Source organism: Scomber scombrus, chromosome 11, assembly GCF_963691925.1.
Source record: "Scomber scombrus chromosome 11, fScoSco1.1, whole genome shotgun sequence".
NCBI classification, from domain to species: Eukaryota; Metazoa; Chordata; class Actinopteri; order Scombriformes; family Scombridae; genus Scomber; species Scomber scombrus.
The window spans coordinates 13686656-13706951 of record NC_084980.1 but is presented as its reverse complement, the minus strand read 5'-3'; the positions used below and the strand labels follow the sequence as shown (position 1 = coordinate 13706951).

At 38.2% G+C, this 20296-nt stretch overlaps 2 protein-coding genes across 16 annotated transcripts in view; both read left to right on the top strand.

Moving 5' to 3' along the window:
• Positions 1–3473, top strand: part of mbnl1 (muscleblind-like splicing regulator 1) — a 42544-nt gene extending 39071 nt beyond the window's left edge. For all 15 annotated transcript variants that reach the window (XM_062428355.1, XM_062428361.1, XM_062428364.1 and 12 more), the window contains one exon: positions 10–3473. The gene's annotated coding sequence lies outside the window, so the exon portion shown is untranslated. The remainder of the gene's footprint in view (positions 1–9) is intronic.
• A 3464-nt stretch (positions 3474–6937) lies between these two features.
• On the top strand, positions 6938–10330 carry LOC133990754 (ras-related protein Rap-2b-like). The gene has a single exon (XM_062429158.1). The coding sequence runs from the start codon at positions 8045–8047 to the stop codon at positions 8591–8593; it is 549 nt and encodes a 182-aa protein (XP_062285142.1). The 5' UTR covers positions 6938–8044; the 3' UTR covers positions 8594–10330.
• Positions 10331–20296: the final 9966 nt, after the last annotated feature.

Genomic DNA, 20296 nt, shown 5'->3' with positions numbered 1-20296 from the left:
GTTTTACAGATCAAATGAATGTGTGCTGGCACCGTCCAAGCCAAAAGAGTTCAGCCTTTATGTACATAACCTTCAGAATGTCAAGCAATGGGATGAGGAGGGTCTGCCATCTCTTAGCCGGTCCACGGCAATGGTCTCATTACACTTGTAAACATCAAGGGTGCAACACATGATCTGTGCCATCTTCCCACATATCAACGTCAAGAAGAATTTGTTCTCAAATTCAACGTCCAGCCGAGAGAAGAGTATATCTTGGTGCCGGGGTCAGTGTGTCTCTCCCTATGTGGGAAATAGTCACACTACATCTCTGCGTCTGACTTAATCATAGCACTCAATTTGCTCTAATTATTATTATCACTGCACGCACAGAAGGTCAACACCGTGGTTGCATAAGGCAACATACCGTGCTGGTACGTTAGACCAAGATTTTTCTTTCCTTTTTTTTTTATTTGTTCTATTTTATTTTTTTAATCAATAGCCATATTTCATAGTTTACAAGTGAAATGCAAACATGCACCTTGAATTTGAATTGAAATAAAGGCACAATAATTTTAACAGGAATTTTATTCGCCAAAATAATTAGGCATGTACAGTATTGTGTTTTTACGGCTACTAGTAAAACTAGATGTTGAAATGAGGGTCTTGGACAAATGAATGTTCTGGGTAAACCAACATACCTGTGTACCTTGAAAGCACAGCCAGGCTAGCTTTTCTCACCTTGTCATGTGCCATCAAGGCCATACAGCTAAAACCAGAGTGTTATCTCAGCAGTGTTATTTGTTTACCGAAGGTAAAAGTTTTGTATGGCTCTTTTTTTGTATTGTTTTGTTTTTAGAAACTCCATTGTGAGTGTTTTGTTTTTAACTTTTTTCATTTAATTAATCAATTTTAGTAATGGGTTTTCCTTTTTTTTCTTTTAAAATCAAAAATGGAGGGTTTTTTTCTAAAGTTTGTCATACCTCTTTTCATAGACTAGAATAAGTGTTTTTGTCTGTTGGGATTAAATTGTTGCTATAGTCCATCGACTCTAAAGCCTGGTGAAGAAGAGGGTGTAGCTTCAACTGACATTGTGTCACCTTGTTTGCCCTCTTTTAAAGAGGAGTGACTATAAAACTGTGTTTGTAAGAAGCACTGTTTAGCCATGTGTAGATGGGGATTCAAAACAACAGACCCAAAGGTCTATTAGGTCATTTAAACCACATGTGCACTTGAATGATTGTTTGTCTGGTCACCCTGTTGTAATTTCATAACCCATAACCAAGAGAACTTTCACTTTTGATGAAATACATAATAAGATTAATTTGTATTTCCAAGCAAAACACAAATGTTCTCATTCACTCGAAGATCCGACTACAGAAACCAAAGCACAGTTTATCTCTCAATCGCTAAGGGTTACAAATGCATCTCTCACTTAAACAATTAAGGAAACATGTTTATGTTCTTTCATTCATCTGTCAGTTTTATGATCACATCCTTTTTCTGTTTTCACAAAGGTTTGTAGTGTGTCTTTACCGATTGTAATGTACCTAACAAAGCCTTAGATTACAATTAATGGGTCCCAGCCCAATCAAATGTACTTTCAATCACCATGCAGGTAAAGAACACCAATGATGTTTTATAGTTCTCTCACATGCCGCTTATTATCTCTTTTTTTTGTTCTTTCTCTCTATGTAAAAGTAACAATTACTCTCTTAAATTTCATTGAACTTATGTGTTATGTACTACTTAAGGATTTGAATCTATTTGAGATATGTAGTTGTAGATTTATCTTTTTTTGCCTTACTATATATTACTTGACAACAATGATATAGCCGTTGTAGATTTTGAGGTAGTATGACATTCATAACTTTTTCAAACCATATAAATGATAATGTGTTGAGTCAGTTTTAAATATTCACTTCATTCATATAGCTGGATGTCTTCTTCAGTTGATGTTATATTATCAGTTAATTTTGTTGATGAAAAGACTTTTTTTGATACAAGGAATGAGATCAATTAATTTGCTGTGACCGTAGCGTCTCAGTAGACAAAAAACTAATGTTTTAACCAACTTAAAATTTACTTTTAACAAGTCAAGATCATGTTTGAAAATATATTGTATCGAAATATAGATTGTCCATGTTTTAGAGTAAAAAATTGTTTTCTACTGTATCCATTTCAAAAAGATATGTACTTTTGTTTGAGTATTTCTTAAGTTTGCCCTGAATGTCAGGCCAAAACGAGCAGTGAGATTGACGGGTGTTTGGATGTTTGGTGGATAGTGAGATTAGGGGCGAGAAAGCAAAGACTTTCCCAGACTGGTGAAGTCAGAAATGCTGCAGATGATGAGTTCTAACCTAAGGGACGAAGGTTGACTTTTTGCACTTCTGTATATAGTCAAATGAACAGAGAAAAAAATGTGTATCATATTGAGATATTATTTTGAATAAAAAAGATCTATAATTATAAGGAATTTTGTTAGATTAATTTAAATTCTTAAATTAGAAGACCAGCTAAAAAATTGCTTGCAAAGAAGGGCACTAGTTTCTTGGCCAATGCATTCAGAGAAAGCTATGCGCTGTTTGTCTTATTTTATCAGTGGCTAGTATTGCCAGGGAATGTTGTAGGGGAACAGATACCCCCATGTCATGCTAACTTCACCCCTCAAATGATGCCCATATATCATTTGTTGGACTTGGTCATGCAGTATTGCTGCTCCCATGGTACAGTTGATACATGAAACTATCAGAGTTTGTATTCTATCATAGTTTGATTTGACTGCATGTAAAAGTACAAACACGTAAACAAAAGAAAACTGCGTAGATATGTAAGGAAAGATACCACACTCAGATTACAGAATACACAATAATACTTTTTTTCAAATTATACAGTACATACAGTAGATAACATCCACAATGGGGAGAAATAATACTTCAAAAACAAGTCATCTTATGTTTGTGTGATCAAATATTTTCCAAGCAAACATGTTATTTAAAGAATGATAAAATATTAGCACTCATCCACCCCGGACACTTTCTCATAGCCATATATTTACAGTCAACAGTGACTCACAGGAAGTTGTTCCTGCTCTCATAGCTGTGCACTCAGCAGGTGAAGGCTCGTCACACCAAATGCACATTTGGCAAATTAGTCTTTGAAATGAATGTAACAGACGTCGGTCGACATCAACATGTGTCTGACTCGAGGCTGCTGTATAGTTGCTATAGAACCAAAGCACCATTTTCTCCAAACCAGATGTTCAGTCTCTTGGCTGAAACCAAGGTTTCTCTTCCCTGCTGGGGGCACACATACGCTTTGAATGCTTTTTACTTGTAAGTGCAACCACCAATTACGTATTTGCTAACAGTTGCCACAAAATAATGTACTATTCTGTCTTCAGATTTGTTTATGCACATTTTATTGTTGCCATAATTGACTCTTGCTGTATGGATGAAAAAAATCTGAATAAAACGATATTTGATTTGCTCATGCAACAGTTGTGTGGTCACTGCTTCTCTGTGTAATGAATGTAAAATCAAGTTTTATTTCATTCTTATATGGTGGAGACAATATAGGGCAGCCTGTACTGTGTACCTGAACTTGAACCTTGTGAGCAGTTGTTTTCACCTTGAGGCCATACTGTCATCAAGATGTTAAATCTGGAGCTCCATCGAGACTGATGTATGACAGATGTGAAAGGTTATACTGATAATGCTGAAGGCAATTTTAATTACATTGTGTGAGGACTGATAATACAGCTGTTAAAAGAAGCTCATGAGTTCACAACAAACCTCCCACTGCATTGTAGCCTACAGATGAATGACAAATTAAATGAATACTGAATACTTGACCCCTACAGTGAGGGGCTCTAGTGGCTCTTTTATGCTGTGGGGGCATGGTTTGGGTCCACTAGTCCCTGTAAAGTGAAGGGTCTCTGCAAATCAATACAAAGTTGGTTTGAGTGATCACCTTTATCCTATGATAAAACATTTCTATCCTGATGGGCGTGGTCTCTTCCAGGATGACAATGCCCCCCATCCAAAGGGCACAGGGGGTCACTGAATGGTTTGATGAGAATGAAAATGATGTGAATCATAGGCTATGGCATTCACAGTCACCAGATCTCAACCCAGCTGGTAGATTTTGGACCAACATGTGAGACAGTGTTCTCAACCACCATCATTTCAACACCAAATGAGTGAATATATTTAAGAAGAATGGTGTTCATCCCTCCAGTAGAGTTCAAAGACTGTAAAATCAATGAAAAAGAGCACTGAAGCTGTTCTGGCCCACGACCTTACTAAGGCAATGTGTGGGTTTTTCCTTTAATTTGTCACCCGTCTGTACATAACATGTAGCCTGGCTAACACCAGACCGCGTCTCAATCTCATGTGAGATTGAGGTAGTAGAATATCGCTCGAATGAGAGTATGGGTATACCCAGGCTACATAAAATGTATGTCAACAATAGGCATCTAATTCATAAAAAAGAGATCTGTTCCCCAGTCTGTGGCCCAAACAGGGGTACTGTTATCCTGCTAATAACCTTATTATAAAACTTATTTATACGTTTCTTAATACTACACAAACACTAAATCATTACCCTTTCTGTATGGTTTCATATTTTAGTAATGATCAAAAGATATGATGAAGAAAAACTAAACCTGTTACAAATATAAAATGTGGTCAGAGAAAAGTCCCCGACCAAACTATGTGATGTCATACCCGCAAGGGGGGGAAGATAATAATGATAATTACAGTGAAGAGTTTCTTACTGTTAATGTTACAGTCAACAACTAAAAAGGTTTCTCCTTTTAAAAATTATAAATTGTAGACATATTTTGTAAATATGAATATGTCTTCAATCTCAGTGGTCCAGTGATTACTGGACCAACATCAGCTCAGTTTTACATTTAAAAATTGTGTAATTGAGGATGAAACAAGTGACAGCTTTATGGACCTGAACAATTATTCAGAAGTTTTTGAATATGCTGGATATATTAATTTATACGTGTATGCGTGCGTGCATGCGTGCGTGCGTGCGTGCGTGCGTGCGTGCGTCTGTGCGTTCGTGCGTTCGTGCGTGCGTGTGTGTGTGTACAAGCACAAATAAACAGATTGATAAATGATTTCAAATGTCATCTGCAGCTCACAGAGTGACAAAGAAAACAAGAATGAATATTGATCACAGAGTGAGAGAAAAGTGAAATTAGGCAAATGAATAGCAGATATAAACATTTCACGGAACTTCCTTTTATGAAGTGGCATTACATTCTTCAGAAATGTGGTGACAGAGATTCACTGTGAGCTTTTTTGTCTTCATAGGAATTAGATTCCCCCAGCTGGTTCCCCTCTCTGGTTTAATCACACTGAAATCCCTGAACAGACAACATGTAACACTTGTATGAGTAAACAATATTGACTGGAAATAACCCAAGTTTTAGTACAGTTTGGTTATAAACTGAGCAACTTTGCAGCAACCATAGCTACAGCTTAGAAACACACTTGGGTTGAGCTAAAATAACCAATATAAACACTCTCTGTTTTGGGGCTCAGCAGCCAACACATCTCAACCAAATTGGCTATATGATTAGATCAACTACATTTATTATGCACTTTACATGGTAGACTATTATTAATTATGAAATGTAAGTGGTGTAGTTGTAGGTACAGATCAGGCTGGTCAAATGTTCACATTCACTGATACAGTTCATGAGAGCACAATCATACAAATATCTTTAAACTAGACTTGCAAGCAGTAGTGAAAATAATGTTTAAATAGCCCACTGGTAATTCAGATTTCAAGCTGCTGAAGATAAACTACCTGAAAATCTTCTCTAGTGCATGTCAGGTGCTCGCTGGGATTAACCAGTTTAATATTAGGAAACATTAAATGTTGTTACTAATTGGGTGCTAATCAGGTGCACAAATATAATTCTATTTTCTGATTAAAATGTTACTGGCCTTTGGATTTGATTCCATTAATGAGGATGAATGATGATTATATGATGTTGATGGTTGCATGAGGCTTCTGTCCCTCCATTACTGCAGCAGTGAAGATAAAAATACTGTATTTTACTGTCAGATCTTAAACTAGTCTACTCTGAATGTCTTACTGTATCTTGGTTTTGGCTCCAAAAAGCATAAACATTTACAGTAAAAAGAATGGTACACTACTTTTAGAATGTGGCTGTATTTTTACAGCAATTTATTACAGTGTACTTTTAAATCTTTTACTTAAGTAAAAGTAACAAGTAGTCTGTTTTATGTAGAAGTCCTACATTGACAATTGTTACCGTGATAATTATTAAAAGTAAGTATTATTCATTTGAAACTAAATTTGATGTATAATTTTGTAAGCATCACTAGTGTTGCAGCTAGTAAAGGCTTGGCTAATTTGAATGACTTCACATTTTGATGGGCAGCTTAATCTAGTAATTATAATATATTATAATAATATATCACAATTTATTAGTTGATCATGTTTTGTATTCATAATCTGAATCTTCAAAGTAATTTAGACTGTCAAATAAATGTAGTTGAGTAAACAGTACATTATTCGTCTCCAAAATGTATAGTAGAAGTATTAAGTAGCAAAAATGTAAGTAAAGTACAAGTACCTGAAGTACAGAACTAATGTGAATGTACTGCGTCATATACCATCAATTCTCACTCTCAATGTCCCACGACATTCATTCATTTTTTAACAACTTTATACTCATATATAATATATGCATTAATGCATCAGTAATAATAATGCAACAATACAACAGGCTCATAGTGACACTCACAAGGGATTTTTTTTTAAAAACATTACAGTATTGCTACTAAGGGATTTTTATCCAGCTCTAACCCACGTGAGCATAAGTAGGCTGACATATGTATGTATAAATGACTTCATTAGCATACATGCTAATGTACAGTATAATCATGATTACAGGACAGTGGGCAGCCTCTTGCTAAGATCAGTGACTGTGAATATGTGCGTGTCTGAATAAGCAACAGGTTTACTTCAAAGAAACAAGGAATTTGCCTTGGTGTTGTGGTGCATAACAGTAAAATTAGCCTAAGTAAAAAATAATATTAAAAAAACATGTTAAAACTGGTATACTCAAGGGCCACTTTATTAGGAACATCTGTGCAATCTAATGCAATCTAAGGCAACAGCTCTGCATTGTCAGAAAGGTGATACCACCGCCCATTACATATTGACCAGTGTTAATAATACTGACAAACTTTTCCTCCCTCATGTCATGTGTGTTAAAGGAGTATTATAAACACTGTTGAATATAATGCCCTACATTACACCACCACAACCCACTACAGTCACAGCCTTAACCTTTCTGACAATGTCAACAAAAAACGAAAATGCTTAAGCTTCTTATAAGTATAATAAATGGCAGAGCTGCTGTATTGGATTGTGTTAGATTGCATAGGTGTTCCTAATAACACGGTGAGTGTTTATTCAAAGTGAAAGGAGCTGTTTCAAATGGGGGAGAAACGAAATGAAATGTAGCAAACAAGACTATGCAAATGTTCACGGTGCACATGTGAGGAGGGCAGAGGTCACGCTGCTTGCACCACAGACGTGCACACGCTTGCAGTGATCTGTTTGCTCATCTGACTGCCACTCACTGCCTCTCTCATGGAGGGGGTTTTGGGCGACGGCTCCTTTAAGAAAACGGAACTGAGCCTCTGCTTTTGACGCGCTGAGGATGTGGGCAGGAAACGCCATGCAAGAGAGGAGAAGCGATCACGCTTCCCAGCACCGTTGCACAATACAGTGCAATCAAAATGTGCTTTAATGTGCGACGTTGAATGTCCAGGAGCGGTGCTTCTCCTCGGATCTGCAATCCGCGGCCGTCTGACAGCGGGCTTTGGAGGCTTTTTGCCGGCGTGGGGTTTGACTGCGATCCGAGCGAGAGCGCAGCCTTCCCAGCCAGCTCGGGTTTGAAAACATCGGGGCTGGTCAGCGGGTGGGAGAGAGGAGGCTTCGTCGCAGAAAAAGGAGGTGTCTGCTGTTTTTTTATTTATTTTTTTTGTTTTTTTATACCCCCCCTCTAGCCATGAGGGAGTACAAAGTGGTTGTTTTGGGATCGGGTGGAGTCGGCAAATCCGCGCTGACGGTCCAGTTCGTGACGGGCTCCTTCATCGAGAAGTACGACCCCACGATAGAGGATTTCTACAGGAAGGAGATCGAGGTGGACTCGTCCCCGTCGGTGCTGGAGATCCTGGATACGGCAGGGACCGAGCAGTTCGCCTCCATGCGAGACCTGTACATCAAGAACGGGCAGGGCTTCATCCTGGTCTACAGCCTGGTCAACCAGCAGAGCTTCCAGGACATCAAACCCATGAGAGACCAGATCATCCGGGTGAAGAGATATGAGAGGGTGCCCATGATCCTGGTGGGGAACAAGGTGGACCTGGAGGGGGAGAGAGAGGTGTCTTCCGGGGAAGGCAAGGCGCTGGCCCAGGACTGGAACTGCCCCTTTATGGAAACTTCAGCCAAAAATAAAGGATCAGTCGACGAACTGTTTGCAGAAATAGTCAGACAGATGAACTACTCAACTGTCCCCAGTGGTGGAAGCCAGTGCTGTTCATGTGTCCTGCTCTAAAAAAACACACAAACCAGTCATGCATCCCGGCAGAGCTCCTGACTTATCTCCATTTTTCATTTGCAAAAGTGTTTTTTCTCTCTCTCTCTCTCTCTCTCTCTCTCTCTCTCTCTCTCTCTCTCTCTCTCTCTCTCTCTCTCTCCTCACACTGTTGTCTTACTGTTGCACACAAACAAAAATCAACGTCAACAACAATCGATTATGTATAATAGTCTGGAAAAGTGTTTACATGACAAAGTACTTGAATGTTTTGGGATTTTTTTTATAGCTTTGTATATGACACTTCTCTGGAAATGTGCCTCAATGGGAATGTCTTATTGTAAAAACCTAAGAGACACATGTTTTTTTTGTTTATTTCTCTATTTCGCTCATGGGAAAGTGTAATGGTTTTATTTGTTGAATTGTACTGTTACATTTTCTGGGCTTGGTGTTAATGGTGGTAGTGGTGGGGGTTGTTACTGTCAAATCCCCAGGCAGAACTGGGATTGGACTTTTTTTTTTTTGGCTGATACGAAAGAGCAGGAGGTCTGAAAAGGTCTTATGAACTTGTCAGTCACCACTCAAGCCTTGCACAGGTTACTTCGACCCCAAGTTCCCTTGATTTATTTCTCCAAGAGGCGTAAAGCCACCCGCTAAGATACTGTGTTTGAAGCTGTCAACTGGTGGAGTCGCCTACATATTTTTGTTTTGTTTTCCCCCTCTCTTTCCAGTGTGGTGAAAGTGGATTTATAATGGAACTTGCACTTAGCTGACGGTGTCCCTCCTCAGTGTGCACAAACGAGGACCTTAGTGCATTGCTGTCGCTGCATGGGGAACGCCATGACTCCATGTCAAGTGCCTTCCTAAGAAAACTCCTGTGACTGTGCCAACTGATGAGCCCTACTTCCTCTGCAGTGCGTTTCGATGGCAATCAGAACTTTTAAAGCAGTTTTTCAGTGTATATTCTAGTTTAATTTGGTGTCAGAGTGAAAAGAGCCTCTACCTATTTTACTGTCAGCTTGTAACCGACCACTGTTGCTGTCGGGTTCAGAATCGAGCCATTTCTCGAGGTACTATAGTCCACCAAGAACAACAGAATAACCCTTCGCTGAATGGCAAGCCATGTCTGTCTGTATTATCTAGGTTTTTTTCTTTCTTTTTCTAAAAATGTGACTTTTTTTTGACTTACCGTAATTGTAATTCTCCATTTGGACAAAATCTTCTGCCATCCACCTGTCAGTTTGAAAGACTTGTAATACAAAAAACATTTTATGTAATGCTGTGTGCAGTGTTTGTCTCTCTGAAAACATATATTTTACTTGAAGAGCGCCTTGAAGTTGATCATTGCCACAGTAAACATCTCAAGTTCTGAAACAGTTACATGAGTAGTCTATTAGTGGATCAGCAGAAAAAACAATTGAGATAACATTCTGCATTTAAATCCGTTTATGACCCAAACACTTAAAATATTTTCTGGTTAAAGCTTCTCAAATGTGAAGAGTCACTGGTTTTCCTTGTTTTATGTCATCATAAATGGAATATCTTTGGGTTTTGGACATGCCAGGATCCACACCTTGAAATCCGCCCACTCCACCAAGGTCACTGATTCTGGAAATGGCGTGTAACAAGTTGACAGCTCTGTCTGATATTAAACAGGTTTTGGACTGCTGTTTGCGCGAAACAAGTAATTTGAAGATGATCTCTGGGCTCTTATGTGATATGTTTTTTTAATATTTTACAGATTAAGTGATTTAATCAAGTATTTTTTGAAAGTGACAGAAAATGACAAAAGTTTATTCTTTCACCCTTCCTGGCTCAAACTGTTTTTGGTAGTCAGATATCATGCGGCACTAGATACCACACTTGATATTTGTTTACTAAAATAAAAAGTAATTACATTTGATGTTTACTGTTTATCATATTAGGATGAATAGCCTTCAGTTGTTAGCACCTAGTTTGTATTATTAGGTAAGTGATCGTGGTGAATAACGTCTTAGTCCAGTTGTTTGGGTAGTGAGAAGGGTTTCTAGTAAGTGTGTTTAGCTGGGGAAAGCTGTTTCCCTCTTCCCGCCGCATGTTTTCTCGGCTGTGGAGTTGAGGACAGAGAGGGCTTTTTGTGTCTGCAGCCAAGTTCAATCAGCCATACATACTGTAGACTGGCATTTGGTAAGCCGCTCCTCGTGCTGGCCAATGAGCCTGCTGCCTCAAGTGTCCCTCCAACCACAGAGATCCAAGGTCAGATTACCAAATTCAATCTTGGGACATGCTCATGCCGTTCAGCTTCTATGTAGAGAAAGGGTCGCTTCACTGACTTTAGCAATGACGACTTTAGTTTCATAATGACTATCTGTTCTGGCTTCAACTGTCAGTACACAGTTATCAAGGATAAAAATCCAAAACACTTTGCACTGATTCATAGGACAAAGCTCTTTGTCACTGGAGATTTCTCAAATTTACAAACAGTTACTGGCAACTTTATTATTGCTAAATTTTTTTCTTATTTATATTAAACTCTTTTCTTGTTAAGGCTAAATGTCTACAACTCTAGAAGAGGTTGGCCTGTTTGAAAATTTAACAAAATCCAAAAACAAAATATTTAAATTGTCGGTAAAAATACAATGCATTTGTTAATGCAGCTTAGTGGTTCCCAATGTTTTTGGCTTGTGACCACTTCCAACACATTTAAGATGTCTACATGTTGTCAGTGATTCCAACAAAGAGTGATTTGTCTTAGATGGTTTCATTTAAATAACAATTTGTTGCCCAAAGATTCATTTCAGTAAAATCAAAGTTTGAGAAAAGAGCAAACTTGATTAATGAACACAAATTTGTGTAGCAGGTCTCATTTTTTTCTTCCATCTTACCCCATCACTCATATCACAACCCCTCAGATTTTTTATGTGACCCTTTAGAGACTTTACAGGGGCCTAACCCCTTGCTGGACTAAACTACAAGGCACAACTGTATAGAAAGTAGTTAAAACTAGCTCTACCGTGTCCAGCTACAGCATGAAAATGATACTTTAACATCATGTGTCTGTATTAATGTAATTACACAGTTCATGATAATAATACTATTAGTACATTTTGCTTATAATACTTCTGTACACCAATCCATGTAATACATCATGTGCATAGTTTCTATTCAGCTTATCTACTGCAACATCTGACCTGCTTAGTCTAAATGAATGTTTTAATTGCATGCAAACCTATCAACCACGGCTCACTGATATGTTGACCTTTTTTGAGTGTACGTAGGAAAGGAAGGGTGGATGATAAGGCACTTCCTGTGTTGCGGTAACTTCAGCTCAGATCTATCATGTGTTGAAACAGACATTTAGTTCCTCTTTACCATGTAGTAATAGACAGTTTACATTGTCACAGCCAGTCCTCCCTCTGGTTTCTATGACACAGGACATGATCTCAGTCCATTAATGGTCTGAGAAGTATGTACTTTTATTCCTTTAAACCTGAGGTAAAGTTCACATGCTTTCAAAAATAATATATGATGATGGTAAATATGATGATAAAAAATAAAGGAGAGGGAGAATGGTGGGGAAAGGACAAACAGATTTCATTTTGGATGGCTGCTGTTCATGCAATGGCTCTACGTGGTTAGATTTGAGCAACGATGACACTAACTTAGTGGCCACAGCTGGTTATCTGGGAGCTGTTTGGACATACAGCTTTAGAAAGAAATGGTAATGTTCATCTATTTTGGCTTGAAACACCCTCCAACCAATGCAGACATCTCTTACAAAACCACCTTTATAAACTTCTTTCTGTTGAATCTTTGAGGTACTTTCATTAGTATATTAGTGTTGAACCACCAAACCACATGATCAAAACCAGCGTGACAGCTGACAAACCCTCAGTCTGACCCCAGCTATGACAATGGCCTTATTATGTGAGAAAATGTAGAAGTAAGAAAGGGCTTCCTATTCTCTTGACTGTAAAGGCTGATTAGGATTTTGTCTCCGTAACTGCAGAGGAGGAATGATGCAGCCCTATATGGACAAAAGATCATGGAAGTTTAGATGGTTTGCTGCTGCTATGTTAAAGGAGAAATGTGTAACACCGACAGCAAGCTTTCAAAGTGGGTACTGCAGTCCAAATGCAAAATATTGGAGACAGTTGGTCCTTTAAAAGACATGATTACATGATTTCATTTTAATGATTAATATATAATGACATCGTAACCACTTCTCTTGTCCTGGGGACTAGAAACGGGGGCGCAGCAGCCTGGTTCTGTCCAAAGGTAACACAATCTGTCCAAAAACACCTTTAAAGCTCACGAATAAACTCCTTATATCTCATTGTATTTTCATATTATTTAAGTGATTTCTGAAGTCTTGTTGTCACTATAAGGTTGCCAGTACTTAAGATTTTTATTTTATTTTGTAGAGAGCCAAGGAAGCTATTGTCCCCTTGCTCCCAGTCTTAATGTTAAGCCACAATTACTTCCTGTTTCCAGTTCTGTACTTTCTGGACATACATGCCATTAGTATTAACATTCTCATTTAACTTGGCAAGAAGACAATTATTTATATTTCTTAAAATATCAAAATATCCAATAGTAAATACCCCTCAAATAATTGATCTGGCCACTGTTGGCCAGATCAATTATTTGCTACGCATGTAAAAATGGGCAGCAACAACAGGGGGCAGAAACATTTCATGTAAGGCAACCTATAGTACCAACCAACAATTTGAACATCTGGGTTTATAAATAAACTTATTGTTTCTAAAAAATCTGTGGAAGTTTTTGCTAGTATTACAATTGCATTATTTAATCAAATTACAAATAATCATCTGTGTCACAATCTGCTCTTTTCCTGACTTGCTGCTCTGGTAGTAAATTTCCATTCACCTCACCTCTGCTCCACTCTCAGCTGCAACTCATCTAGTCAGTATATATGCTTCTCCTGCTCACTCATTCATTGCTAGATTGTTCTTTCAGTTTATGCAAGACTCTCCAGCACTCACCATCAGATTGCCTTCCCAGTTATGAGTCTGCTCAGCCCTGATCATCCTGCCTGATCTCTGCCCCGGATAAACACCTCAGCCTTCTGTCCCCAACCATGAGTTCAGCCTCCGTACTTCCTGATTCCTGTCTGCCTGTCCCTGTGGCTGCCTGGCATTCTTCTGCATTGATTTTGCAGTTTGAGTTTCCCGCCACCATTCCTGTGGGTTACTCAATGTCAGAGAGTCCTGTTTTGTTATCTCCGCTGTCACTGTGCGTGCGTCTGGTTCCTGATCTTCTGCCTTATGAACTGTCCCTTGCTGCATTTCACCTGTTATCTATTACATCTGCCATATTAATAAATAAATATGGATTACCAACTCTGACTGTGGTGTTTTGTGCTGCAACTGGGTGCTACCTCCACCTTTTACAATCTTTCAAAATACTCATGAAAGTGGAGCTGTCAGATGCAATAAGTGATTAAATTCGTCAATGTTTGCATGAATATAGGCACTTAATGGCAAAAACAACACAAAAAGGCCTCCCTTACCTTTTTCTGAATAATTTCACTGACCTGTGTGGGAAGCCTTTTCCCTCTGATTCTCATGAATAATCATCTGTGCCATTAAAAGAAATAATACTTTTTTTTCATTTCTGTACTTGTAACATTATAGCCAAAATTGATATTAAACTCTACTGACAAGTAATTTTCAAACTACTCCCAAGCACAACTCTAATAAGACTATTCATACTGAAAGTTTCTATTTTCTTTTCTTTTTTTATAGCACTTTATGAAGCAAACAGGTTTTTGTACTATAGTGGCTCATTGCTGGGAATCTCTGTGGTATTTTCCATTCCTGCTTGGTGTTCCCCAGCTGAACCTCAGTCACAAACAGGTAGCAGAGGGAAAAAGTCAACGTGGCCACTTTGATCTTGACTTTTGGTTTGTTTGGATCAGCTCACGTCACTATGCTTTATATACCACATGACAAAGGAAATACCTTTGTAGTTGCAAGAGAATGAGAGGCTGTTTTTTATGCTTCGATAGACTAGAAACAACTAATAGCTTATTTTATTTGTCTTCGAAAGTATTTCTCCTTCCTAATTACTTTATCTGTTTTGAACATTACTGTAATCATTTACTCTTTTACCTCTTTATAGTAGTAATTTAGACTATTGCAGGTTCAGGATAAGGTAAAACAAAAGAAACAAGCGCATAATTTACCACAAACCAAGACTAAACAGTATCAGTTGTCAATCCTTGAGAGGAAGTAAAAGGTATTTGTATATGATTGACCACATTCCAGTTTACAGCTAACAGTGTTGCCATGGTGTTAACGTCATGATGTCAGTACTTTCAACCTCACGGTGGTGCTAGTGGTGGACCAACCCACAAACCAGTATTGCCATCTGTCTATCCACACCATTAGCATGTCTACAGATTAATTTTGTAAAATGTTGAGTCTCTTGAACTCTACTGAAGGCATAAACACTATTTTCACAAAAGAAATTCTATAATTTATAGGTTGGTGATGGTGGTGAAGAGCACTGGTTCAGTATATCCTGGAAGTGTGACTGGTGCCCCTCATGGAAGTATTTGCATTTGTTTTGTTTCTCCACTTATTTATTAATAGTTTCCCTTTTATTTGTCTCCTATCTGTGAGTAGTTCATTCATCTTTCTTTCTAAGCTCTGCAATCACATCACCACTCAAACATACATCAGTACTTCAGTCTGTCACCAAATAAAGCTTGTTCCTTAAATTCAGTGCAGTAAAGTTGGTGTTAAACTCTGTTATGATTATTGACATTGAAAGAAATATATTCATTTACAAATGAAATGAAATGGAAATAATAAGATGTGAGTGGGCATGAGTGTATGATGGGATTGTTATTTTACATGACTGTTGATCAGATGATGAAAACACTTCTGTTTACCTGATGAAAAGCAACAGAGTCACAGTAACTTCAGTAATAAAAACACTTTATTAAGGCAAATACAATGTTAATGAATACATTTTTTTACACTTTGACTAAAGATTATTTTCCTCAACTAACCTGTTTCCCCCTTTGGAGCTGTGCTTATTTGAACTTCATTTCACTTACAGACGGAATAACAAATGGCCAATGAAGGTAGAGTGATTATTTCCATTATCATAAATCCAGGTGTTTGCCCGGAGTCTCATGTACACCTGGTCTCCCACTTCAAGTTGTAGAGTCATGCCATTGGTTGCTGTCTCGGGGCGGTTTCCAGCTGCATGATTGTATACAGTGACCATCTGCTCCCCATTCTTCATGAGTCGAAGCCCCATTGATCTATAGGAATAATTATGGCCAGAGAAGCTAAAGTAGTACGCTCCTTTGACTGGAGCTGTGAAAATACCTGTGGATGATCAACAACAGTCAGTTACATCTCAGATCAATTTAAATACAGTATCTGTTATGTTTTCCATCTGATCCACAGTCAAAGACAGTATTTATTTACCAAATTAACCCATATACAGTATATATGAATAATACACGTCATTATATGATAAGTTTACCTGTTGCAGGGTTGTATGAGCCTGTGTTTGCATAGACATTCTTGTAGGTCAAAGTAATCTCAGTGTTGAAAGGTCCTATATGTTGACCACCGCCGATAGATGCTCCAAATGCCACCTGATTATCTAGAGAAGTTGTATGAAAATGAAGGGTTACTAATAAGTTTCTTTTCTTTAAAGTCAACTAAGCCTGAACCAACTTGAACACAGTGAAAACTATATATAAATTGATGAAATGAAAACAGAATGACAGTCTATAGCTCAGTGATGTTCTTACCTTTGACTTCTCCCCTCAGATCCTCTAACCTTTTCTCAGTGTCTTTCAGTTTGGCCTCCAGATCTCTTAAAATGACCCAAACATTTGTGTTGCACCCTGTTATGTCACCACCAGAACAGAAACAAGCTGGCTCCCTGCTGGGAATCTCTGTGGTATCATTCTCTCCAGCCACAGACAGGCAGCAGAAGGATAAAGTCAACGCAGTCACTAAGATCTTCATTTTTCAATCACTTTGGTTCGTCTGGCTCAGCTCACATTACAGTGCTTTATATATCACATGGAGAAGGAAATACCTTAGTTCTTACCGGGAGATAAAAGGCTGTTTTCTTCTTATCTGATAGACAAGAAACAACTGATCATAAATGTACGCATTCCTTTTGTTTTCAACTTTACCTGTTTTGAGCACGTACTTACTGTTAAGCTTTTATTCTTTTACAACTTTATGGTAGTGATTTAGGCCATAGCTGGTTTAATATACAGAAAAACAAAAAAACAAGTGATGAAGCAAATACACAAAGTAAATGTTTAAATCTGGTGACTGATGCCAACTAAGACAACTAAACCTGAACCAACTTGAATACTATGAAAACTATATATAAATGATGAAATGAAAAAACAGAATGACAGTCTATAGCTCAGTGATGTTCTTACCTTGGACTTCTTCCCTCAGATCCTCTAACTGTTTCTAAGTGCTTTTCAGTTTGGCCTCCAGTTCTCTTAAAATGGCCCAAAAGTTTTTCTTGCACCATTATGTCATCACCAGCACAGAAACAAGCTGGCTCCCTGCTGGGAATCTCTGTAGTATCATTCTTTCCTGCTTGTTGTTCACCAGCTGACAGGTAGCAGAAGGATACAATCAATGCAGTCACTAAGATCTTCATTTTTCAATCACTTTGCTTGTTTGGAATGGCTCACATCACTATGCTGTATATACCACATGAAGAAGGAAATACCTTTGCATTTACCAGAAAATGAAAGGCTGTTTTCCTCTGCTTTGATAGACCAGAAACAACTGATTGCTTCACATTTATGTTTTCAACTATGTTTTGCTTCCTTATTACTATCTTTTATAAACATGTACTTACTGTAAGCATTTATCCTTTTACTACTTAATGGTAGTGATTTATGGCAGGATTAAGGTAATGTTAAACAGAAAACACGTGATAAATAAAAAACACAAGATAAGAGGGTTCAAAAAAGGTAAGGTACATGAGACAAAAACATATTGACTGCAAATCAGGAGTCAATAACAATCCTTGTGAAGAAGTAAAGGTATTTGCATGTGATTGGCCGCAGAGGCATTCCAGTTTGAGCGTCTGATTTTTCTAGCAGCATTGCCTTGTTGCCTGCAGGAGTCAGATTGTGTACAAGTGCGGATGAGTCACTGTTCTTGGAGGGAACAGTGATGAAAAGACCTCACATATCCAGGGACTGAAATAAACTAAATGCTCTGCATCTGCCTCTCACACTGCACACTGAGTGGGAGGACACAGCAGACACATTGAGGTGCTCTCAGCTCCCCCACATTCATCCAATATCTTATCTGCATTTTCAACCTGTATGCTCGCACATTTAGGCCTGTGAATAAGTGATGTGTGTGTGTGTGTGTGTGTGTGTGTGTGTGTGTGTGTGTGTGTGTGTGTGTGTGTGTGTGTGTGTGTGTGTGTGTGTGTGTGTGTGTGTGTGTGTGTGTGTGTCTGTTTCATACGCAGAGGCAAAACTAAACTTGTTTGAATCTGGTTGCTGTGTCCTCTGTGTCCACTAGAGGACAGGAAGGTCAAACTGAGAAAGAAAGACAACGTATGGAGTCTGCTGTTAATACCTATATATTATCATTTTAGGACAATATACATAATCTTATGATTTTTTAAGCTGGAAAGCTAAGATAATGGCAAGTATGCTTCAATAAAGTATGTCTACCACTTCCTCAAACTCACCTTATAAAAAGGTTGTGGCCAGTTTGATGCAAAAAGCAAATCTTACTGTCCAGTGTCCAGTGTAAATACCAAATAGAGACAGATCTTGACCAGCCATCATTCTTGGCCTCAAAATTGCCAGTGGCCAGTTGAGAACTCTTGCAGATATTTACCATTATCAGAAGTACTCATGAGGCTATAAATTGTAACTGTATTGATGTTTGTTTCAACGAGCCATTAAATCCTTCATTGTCACATTACCGCTCAGTGGGTAAAGGAAAATAAGATGGTGCTCTTCATCAAATCTCGGAGTTGACAAAAGTCATGTCCCCAATTGAAAAAAAATCAGCCTATTTTTATTTCAGTGGTTAAGGTTAGGGATAGGTTTAGGCAAGTAGGCAAGTAGGCAAGGTTATGGTTAGGGTAAATCCCCAGGAAATGAATGTAAGTCTATGTAATGTCCCCAAAAATTACCTCAGTAAACTTTTGTGTATGTGTGTATCTGTCATAGGTTACTTTTAGGGACAGACTTTCAGACTAGTTCATTGGGAACGGCTTGTCCAACTGGGAAAAAGCTGCTAAGACTTTGATGTTTGGGTCAGTGGTTTGGATAGGGTTAGGTTAAGGTTAGGTTTAGACAAGTAGTGGTTAGTAGTGGTCAGTCTAGGAAATGAATGAAGTATAATGTCCAAAAAAGTGTGTGTGTTTATAGTGGAAATTGTAATTCCCTTTTCTGATGTGATTGTTCTGTTCAATTCAAATCAAAGACTCATACCCACAGATGGGTGACACATTAGAGGATGGTCCTACAAGACTACTGCTATGTTTGCAGCAGGATATGACAATATCAACACGCTGATAGTTAGAAGGTGAAACATTTACCACATTCACCATCTTAGCTTAATGTGTTTGTATACCAATATTGGCTATTTATTCATACAGTGCTGTGCAAAAGTTTTAAGCACTTTAGTCGTTTAGATTCTTATTCATTATGTAATACCATCAAGGAGGCATCTTAAAAAGGAGTTCCGCAACAGATGGTTTGGCCCCCACAGAGCCCTGAACTCAACATCATGGAGTCATTCTGGGATTACATGAAGAGACAGGAGCAGCTGAAGCAGACTAAATCTACAGAGGAACTGTGGCAAGTTCTTCAATATGCTTGGAAAAACCAGTCAAGTACCTTCAAAAACTGCACAAGTTTACTGAGGAGAACACCAAATATTGAGTTAATTTAAATTTTCTTCTTTTGAAAGCATTCTCACTTTACTTTTAGTGCCTAAAACTTTTGCACAGTAGTACATTTATACATGTATTCTACATCATAGGGGATGAATGGTAGAGCTGGAGGATGTCTGATGTGAGGCTTCCATACTTGTTTGGTTTTCAGGCAGATCCATTTTATTAACTGCCAAGATATATCAGAGCTTTCAGAAAAGTTTCCTGGCTGTAATTATAACAAAGCCAATTTGGATTATATTGGGGTAGTTTTGGGGGTTATTGAGGATGCTGAATCCATTTCTGACAAAATGGCCATTTAAGACAGAAGTGGCCATAATTCTACTTGCGGTGGGGTTATTTTGATTAGTTTTAAGAGGTTTTAAAGAATGCTAAATCAATTTGATCTATTTGAATTTTAAATTAAATTTTGCACTTGCATTTGTTGGGATTTTCCCCTCTGCGTTGAAGGACCTGTATTGCACTGAGTTGCATTCAGACCCTCTAAAGTTGTGTAGATAAACTGAGGAGATAAATACTCATTTAAAAGGTATCATGATGTTTTGTTTTTTCTTCTGACATCTTCAAAGTGAATGTTTAGGTTATTCCTTTGTGACTGTGCACAATAACCATCTAATCTTCTTCATCAGTTACAGTCCCATTGATCTAGAGCAGTGGTCACCAACCATGCTCCTGGAAAACTAAGTGCTTGACAAGTTTCCACTGCCTGATAACAATTTAATAATTAGAATCAGGTGTGTTAGTGTCGGGAGATACCTAAAACATGCAGGACAGAAGCTCTCCAGCAGCAAG